The 8,075-nt window shown below is 44.4% G+C and overlaps 1 protein-coding gene across 1 annotated transcript in view; it reads right to left on the bottom strand.

Moving 5' to 3' along the window:
• Positions 1-7,845, bottom strand: part of ZNF512 (zinc finger protein 512) — a gene marked incomplete at its 5' end in the record, with an annotated part of 10,040 nt that extends 2,195 nt beyond the window's left edge. The window contains 7 exons of the mRNA XM_008938201.1: positions 640-741; positions 2,368-2,562; positions 3,180-3,347; positions 4,586-4,684; positions 5,868-5,954; positions 6,331-6,455; positions 7,715-7,845. Of these exons, the coding sequence (XP_008936449.1) occupies positions 640-741; positions 2,368-2,562; positions 3,180-3,347; positions 4,586-4,684; positions 5,868-5,954; positions 6,331-6,455; positions 7,715-7,845 (907 nt within the window). The remainder of the gene's footprint in view (positions 1-639; positions 742-2,367; positions 2,563-3,179; positions 3,348-4,585; positions 4,685-5,867; positions 5,955-6,330; positions 6,456-7,714) is intronic.
• Positions 7,846-8,075: the final 230 nt, after the last annotated feature.

Consider the following 8,075-nt stretch of genomic DNA (forward strand, 5'->3'; position numbering starts at 1 on the left):
GGGCAGGGGGGGGACATCGTCTGGACACCAAACCCAGGTGGAAGCCCCACTGCCCCCTGGCTCTCCAGCAGTGTGCATCACTTTACTATGGTTTCCACCAAGGAGGCCACTTCTTTTCACTGGATCTGACTGGTGACTGCTGCCTAGGACTGTAAGAATCTAAGTGCACATGCACAGGCATCCCTAGACCAGGAGGACAGTGCCCTGAGTGAGTCCTCTGCAACTCATTTCCAGCTTTCAAAAGAAAACTTGAATGTTGTGCCAGATGAACACAGACAGCAGTGTTCACACACAGACGAATCCTCTACACTTGCATTCCCATTCTGCTCCTCCTTCCATAATTACGTTTAGGACACCTGCTAGACAGGCTAGGGCCTGTCATTTTTCCACTGTTCAAACCTCCACACGGACCAGCTCCCAGCTGGATGTGGAAGCTGTACCAGTCTGACACCAAAGCAGACAAACACATTCCCAAAGGAATCATCCCTAGGGTGACAGTCCAAATAGCATCTTGGTTGCACTAACCAACCATACTGAGATGGAGCAGAGACACTGCAGTTTCAAGGTTATGGAAAGTTGTTGGTTCATACAGACCTGAAATCTGTCACCCTTGAGGCTTCAGAAACACATAAGGATTACCTGATTTGGACAGTGAACTCTTCGGTACATCTTTATCTCTGTTTTCCATTTGCACAGCACATCTTGACTAAATGTTGGCAGTCCAGGACGAGTATATTTCAGCTGAGATAAAGAGATGGAATTGAAAGCTGGAAGCAATGTTGGCTACACATAGTGCAAGTATGTCCTTTCTCTCCCTGGCTGTAAGACAGAAGTGCTATTTCTTCTCCTACTCTAATAGCTGAACTCTCAGTAACCCATCTTTTCCTGTCTCACTGACTCTCTAAAAAAATCCTAACCAAACCTGGAAAACCCCCAAAACTTACCATAACTTTGACTACAAAGATTCCTCTAAATGTACTTACCCATCAAAATCATAAATCATCCCTTTTCCCTTGGGTCTTGTTTACAGCCTATCAGATGCTCCTGGTAACTGAAAAGCCTGAAAAACTCTGAAATATCACTGCATGGCAGCAAGATCTGCAGCCTATGCCTTGTGAGCTACACAGGGCCTGCAACTGCTTTTGTTAACTTGTGCCCACTGAAAATTACAGTAATAGGACCATAAACTCATAGGACTGGAAAGTCTTGTTTAACATCTTTATCAATGACCTGGATGAGGGGATCAAATGCACCCTCAGTAAATGTGCAGATGACATGAAATTAAGTGGGAGTGTGGATCTGCTGGAGGACAGGAGGCTCTGCAGAGGGGTCTGGGCAGGCTGGAGCAAAGGGCTGAGGTCAGTTGGATGAGGCTGAACAAGGCCAAGTGCCGGGTCCTGCACTTGGGCCACAACAACCCCAGGCAACGCTCCAGGCTTGGGGAGAAGTGGCTGGAAACTGCCTGGCAGAAAAAGACCTGGGCCCGTTGGTGGACAGCAGACTGAACGTGAGCCAGCAGTGTGCCCAGGTGGCCAAGAAGGCCAATGGCATCCTGGCCTGGATCAGCAATGGTGTGACCAGCAGGAGTAGGGAGGTGATTGTGCCCCTGGACTTGGCACTGGTGAGAGTGCACCTTGAGTCCTGTGTCCAGTTTTGGGCACCACAGGATAAGAAGGGCATGGAGGTGATGGAGCAGGTCCAGAGAAGGGCAGTGTGGCTGGTGAGAGGTCTGGAAATGCCTTAGGAAGCCTGTCTGAGGGAACTGGGGTTGCTTAGTCTAGAGAAGAGAAGGCTGAGAGTTGACCTTGTTGCTCTCTACAGCTACCTAAAGGAGGTTGTAGTGAGGCTGGTGTTGGTCTCTTCTCCCAAATTACTGATGATAGGACGGGAGGAAAAGGCCTCAAGTTGTGCCGGGGGAGGTTTCGATTGGATATTAGGAAGAATCTCTTTACTGAGAGAGTGGTCAGGCACTGAAACAGGCCCCCCAGGGAGGTGGTGGAGTTGTCATGCTTGGTGGTGTTCAAAAAAACGAGTAGATGTAACACTTGAGGCTCTGGTCTAGTGTTTAGGGAAATGCTGGGATGAAGGTTGGACTTGATGATTCTGGAGGTCCTTTCCAACCATAGTGATTCTATTATTATATCCTGCCTGGATAAAATACTTACAGCACAGCAACTGGTACTGTAGCAATGCTGCAATCTAAGACCAGAGAGAACAAAACCTCATCCCTCCCACAAGATACTTCTTCTCCAGTATTGCTTTCCCTGAGCCACTAAACACTGGCAACACTAGGCTGATGCCAGTGCAAGACTCATCTTCTGTGAAGAAAGACTCAAACCCTTATCAAGCATTTTCAAGGCCTTGTACCTTCCGGTCATCCGGAATCAAGTCCTGCAGAATTTTTCTCTTGGGCCACTCTTTGGCCAGCTCTTCTCCAGCCAGCTCATGGAGATAGTAGATTGCCACCTTTGCAGATCTCCTCTGAACTCTGCCTGCGTTGTTTGGCTCCCGTTTTATTTCCTTTAGGCTCTCTGTTCTCCTCTCCTCCTGGATGAAAGTGACCTGCAATGAAGGCCAAAGAAGGTGAGCCTCCTTCACTAGTTCCTCTTTCAGTTGCACTAAATACTGTGCCTAAGCACTCTGTCAAATCCCTTGCAAAAATGCTGCTGCAGCTGTGCTTCACTGTCATGACACAGGACAGAAGCACATCGTACAGTGAGACAGACCCCAAATCTACTCAGGGGGTCAGAACAGTAAGGCTCAAACAGAGAGCTTCATGCAGTCACTGGTCTTGAAAGGACATCACATAATTTGCTCTAGCACCTTATGGACAAGAAGCATAGTACTGCCTGTTCTGCTCCAGTGTTTTAAAAGCAAAGAAAAGCATCTCACAAGTTACACAGGCAGCATCATTCTTCCATGGAGCAGAAATCAGGCTGGGGAAAGTTTACTGCTGTTGTGGTGATTTACTATTAAAAACCTCATCGGAGTGAGAGAGCAACAACAGCTGCTGCTGGTAAGAAAGTATCAAGGACTGAATACTCCAGAGACATAAAAATGCAAGGATCTGCTATCCCTAATTATGCACCCAAGCAGCAGACAGAAGTGTGTGTGTGCCTCAAGCCTGGGTGGCTGAAGTACCACCCACCATCCTGATGACTACGGCAATTTGCACTTACCGGCCCATGCTTTGATCGGAGGTGATAGACAAGTCCTGCCTTTGATCTGTATGCTTTCCCACAGTGATGACACTTCATTGCCATTTTCTCCAGCTCAGAAGCAGCCTTCCCACATTTTTTAACATGATACAGGTATCCCATTATGCTAGTGAAGCTGCCTGTGCAGCCCTGTCAATGCAGAAGAAAAATGTATGGAAGAAAAATGCTCTCCAAGTGATCACAAGACTACGGTGTACAGAATCCACAGTTTGCTGACCAAAGTACAATTACTTTTCCTGCCAGACCAGGGACAATCAGAGAGTAAGCCTTATTGTTAGTCTATTCAGGCAGACAAAATCTGGGACAAAGAATTAGCTGCCATTGAGAGAAACTGTTACTTAGAACTTCTTTGCAGGTAGTGTGCAACAGAAAAATTCAGTATCTGGAATAAAGAAACAAGATGTTAAATGAGGATGCACAAACCCAAGATTTTCTGATACAAATGGAGGAGCTGGGCAGAAAAATGGGAAAGTTTTATACTTAGTTCGCTGATCAAAATGTCTACAACACAGCAATATTAGAGTGAAGGTAAACAGAACTTTCAGCTATTGCTAGGATACAGCTATTGGCAACAAAAATGATCAGAGGGCTGGAGTACCTCTGTAGTAAGGCCAGGCTGAGAGAGTTGGGGTTCTTCAGCCTGGAGAAGAGGAGACTTCAGGAGTAATGGCTCTGGGCAGCCTGATCTAGTGGGAGGTGTCCCTGCTCATGGCAGAGGGGTTGGAACTGGGGGATCCTTGTGGTCCCTTCCAACCCTGACAGATTCTGATCTGTTTTAGCAGAGGACTTTAGAGCCCTAATGGCTCAATGGTTGGACTTGATGATCTTGAAGGTCCCTTCCAACCTAAAGGATGCTATGATTCTCTGATATATATTACTCAAGACCTCACAGCCTTTCAGTACTTCAAAGGGGCTGATAACAAAGATGGGGAGGGACTTCTTAGCATTTTCTGTCATGACAGGACAAGGAGAAATGGTTTGAAACTGAAAGAGGGAGATTTAGACTGGACAGAAGGAAGAACTAGTTTTTGTTGAGGGTGGCGAGACCCTGGCCCAGGCTGTCCAGAATGGTGCTCAATGTCTCATCCCCAGCAACATTCCAGGCCAGGTTTGATGGGGCTCTGAGCAACTTGCTATAGTTGAAGCTGTCCCTGCTCACTGCAGAGAGGATGGACTAGACAAGCTTTAAAGGTCTCTTCCCACCCAAACCATTTCATGATTCCATGACACTCAAAAGCGTAGCTAGTATCTTGAAACAAATCCAGCCTTGGCCAGCACCAAAGTATATCCTGTAGAACTCTCCTAATATTTTATGTTCATGCATCACCTACTGTTTCATGAAGAACACTTGGCAAAGCACAGCTTACCTCCCTTGTACACTTAAGCTTTCCCATACGCTTCAAAACCTTCCGAAGGCGGTCTCGCTCAAGCTGCTCATCCAGTTCTCCTCCCTCCTTCACCACTGGCTAAAGCACAGCAGAAAGGTGAAAGAAATGCACAGGATGCTCAGTATTTACAGTTCTCAAAGGGAATTCACCACTCAACATGCTACTGAAGGAAAGCTTCTAAAATAATTAAATCTCTGCAACCTATTATTTTATAGGCGTATCTAATACAATGATCACTATCTATATCCCAGAGCAACTGTATTATCTTTAGAAGGAGTAAACTGCCTGAAAACTGCTTTGTAGGTAAGAGTTTAGCACTGAGATAACTATCTCTGAGCAAAACCTTGATAAGAAATGGTTGAACTATAGCTGCTTGGAAGGACAAGGGTATGTATTTCCATAATTACTTTCCCTTTCTGCCTGTGGAAGGCTCTTACTTGTCTCTCTCATTCATCTTTAACGTTTACTGATCCTACCATTTTCACTTAGTCTGCCTAGCCTCCGTGAGGCTAAGTGCCTGTAACAGTTGTTCACCTGTGCCAAACTGCAGCTCAAGTTCTTCTCTATTCTCTCTCTGATGGGCCTTGTATATTATTTCCTACACTACCTTATCACAATACTACACCTAGACTGAATAAGAAGTCAGAACTGAGTGTCAGACCTATTGCTTTGGGCTAGAACATGATCATTATGTAAAAAAAAAAAAACTAATTACCTAAACCTTACCCAAACTTCTGAATGACCTTTTCAAAAGTTCTAATTCTTCACAGCTATAACAGGAGACATAGCCTTCTTTAAAGTAATTGCAAAGAGGAAAAGCAGATTGTAGCATTAATAGCTTTACAGTTAATAGAGACAAGAACTAAACTGCTGCTTCTGCTTCTCTACCTGTGAGCTTGTAAAGGACTAAAATCTAGCCTGCTCCAGGCATAGAAGTCCTACTTTTCTAGAAAAGGACTGAAAATTGCAGCCTAATAAGCAATCTTTTTTTTTTTCCTGACTGAGAATGCCTTTTATATGTGACACATAACCACTCTAAAGAGAAAATTATCCCCTCTTTCTAAAATGCAGTGTGCCTACCATTTCTGGTAACATTCTACTGTTTTTTCAGATGTCAAATCTGGAAAAATAATAGGCAGGCAAAACTGGAACAGATACCACATTTGAAACAACACAGCATGTTCTGTCTCTGCGTGTACCAGGCAAGCAACAAGACTGTCTTGCCTGTAGGAGTTTTAGGCACACACAGAAGTTGCATTACCTGATTGTTATGGTCTGCCATGACATGGTATTTCATCCCTCCCAAGGACTTCAGCTGCTTCCCACAGTGATGACATGTGAACATTTCCTAGAAATAAACAAGGAAATGGTGCATGCAACTGTATATTAAGCAAACCAGTGGGAAAGTCTTTGGAGAAAAAAGCAGGAGAGCAGAACATTTTATTTGGGCCTGGTAACTGCCCATTAAGAACATAAGAGACTTCATGGAGCCTAAAATTTAAGGGAACAACAAAATAACTACACCTTTGTTCACTACCCCAAACCTCCAGCAAAATGCTAAGCAAGGAGCACCAAGCACAGCCTCTCAAAGACGTATAAAGGACTCTTGCTTAGAGACATGATGATGAGATGAAGCTTTTTAAATACCAGACAAAACAGTGTGCAGGCACTTCTATGAGTAAGCTGTAGACAAAGAAAACATCACTCATCTCTCATGTTCTTACCTGCCTGCAATTTACCATATGTTTCTTCAGTCCTTCTACAGTCTTCCTCACCACGGCCCGGCACGTTGGACAGGTAACTCGGCCTTTGTCCTGAATTTCCAGAGACCACCGCTCCTCCATACTACCTGTCAAAGCAAAAGGTTTGCAACAGAACTGCAAACAAAGTATCTTTTATTTTTTTCATTCAATGTGCACAATGAATTCTACACGGAAACAGGTCGCATGCTACCAAAATTGTGTCCAGATACACTTCAATAGGTTTAGCTCATGTGCAACTTCAAATATGTCACAAGATGAGGCACACAGCATTTCTTCTGGGAGATCATTTTATAAAGGCTCTGTAATCCTACCATCCCCTTGTGAGAAGTGTTATTCCACTTGTTCAGCAGAGTTTTTCCATTCATTCATTTCTATCACTATTATTTTAGCACGGAGAGTAAACTCTTTCAGCAAAAGGGTTTTCACAGTTGAATTAGTCACAGGTGTGACTGAACAGTTTCAGACCAAGTCCACAGTTCAGTTCTACTAACCAGGTCTTCAGAATTCCACTTATGTTAGCCAGCAGTTTTGGAACTGAAAGTGAACAGAGCTTCACCACCACAGAGCTGCCAAGTTACTCAGCAGCCAAGGAAATGCACCCTGTGTTGCCATGGTCTCCAGTTCCTGAGCTCTTGAAATGCCAAGCAAAAGCTTGGCATAACCCATAAGGATTATTACTGAGATGGGTTCTGGGAAGAAAACAGCTTAGCAGTCACCTGCCTGAATTCTTCTCATCAAAACACCTGAAGGCTTTCCTCTTTGCCCAGTAACAACAGGCAAGGGTCATCCCTCCCCAGGTGGCTGGGCGAAAAGTCTGTGAATCAAACAGCACTTGGCAAAAAACTGGGGTACTTAATGAGTGCTGTAATCTACACATACCAAGTCATTCCACTTGCTGAGTCAAGGCTAATGTTATTGTTCCAGGCTGGACTGCTTGGGTCTCTGGCTACCAGGTTACCAGAATAAGTGATTTGGCAGCAACAGTAGCGTTTTCCCTGCAAACATACCCTGCTGAGTAAAAAAGTATAAATATTTTTATGAGTGTTATAGTGAGACTATTTTAACAGGCTTTTGCTCAGTTCAGAAAGTGATTTCCCCTTCCCTGTTCCATTATGCAGTGGTAAAACTGTGTGGAATGACACTATTAGGCAGTACACAGTCCCTCCAGTCTTGTTCTGCAGTACTGACACGGTGCCAAAAGGAGAGCAATCAGCTCTTCCTTGTCCACAGGAAAGGGAACAGGAAAAAGGAAACACCAGAAACACAGTGGTGGCTCATATTCAAATCCTAGAATCACATTTATCTTTTACCTGCTTTATAAACAATTCTGAGCAATGCTTCTTACCTGTGCCATAGGTTTCCAGTTCTTTCTGAACAGAGTGGCCTTTCGTTCTGGAGTTTTGTTGTGTTCCAGTTTGCTGTTTTTTTCCTGTTATAACACAAACAAGAAAGACCAGAAGACTTAATTTTGTGAGTCTTGTTACAAAAGAGAAAAGATTTTTTTGCTAGGAGGCTGCTATTTAGTCTGCTGTCTTAAAGGCACTCATTCAGAAATGTTCTTTTGTGCTGCTCTCTGCTACCTGGGGGAGCCAGAGCTGCTATTATCAATAGCCTAGCTGCCATTATCAATAGCCTAGCTGCCATCAAGGAACATTAGTCACAACTGCTGTCTCAGTGTTGATGAAGTAATAGCGACCTTTGGGTGA

This window comes from Merops nubicus, unplaced genomic scaffold (genome assembly GCF_000691845.1).
Source record: "Merops nubicus isolate BGI_N331 unplaced genomic scaffold, ASM69184v1 scaffold2904, whole genome shotgun sequence".
NCBI classification, from domain to species: Eukaryota; Metazoa; Chordata; class Aves; order Coraciiformes; family Meropidae; genus Merops; species Merops nubicus.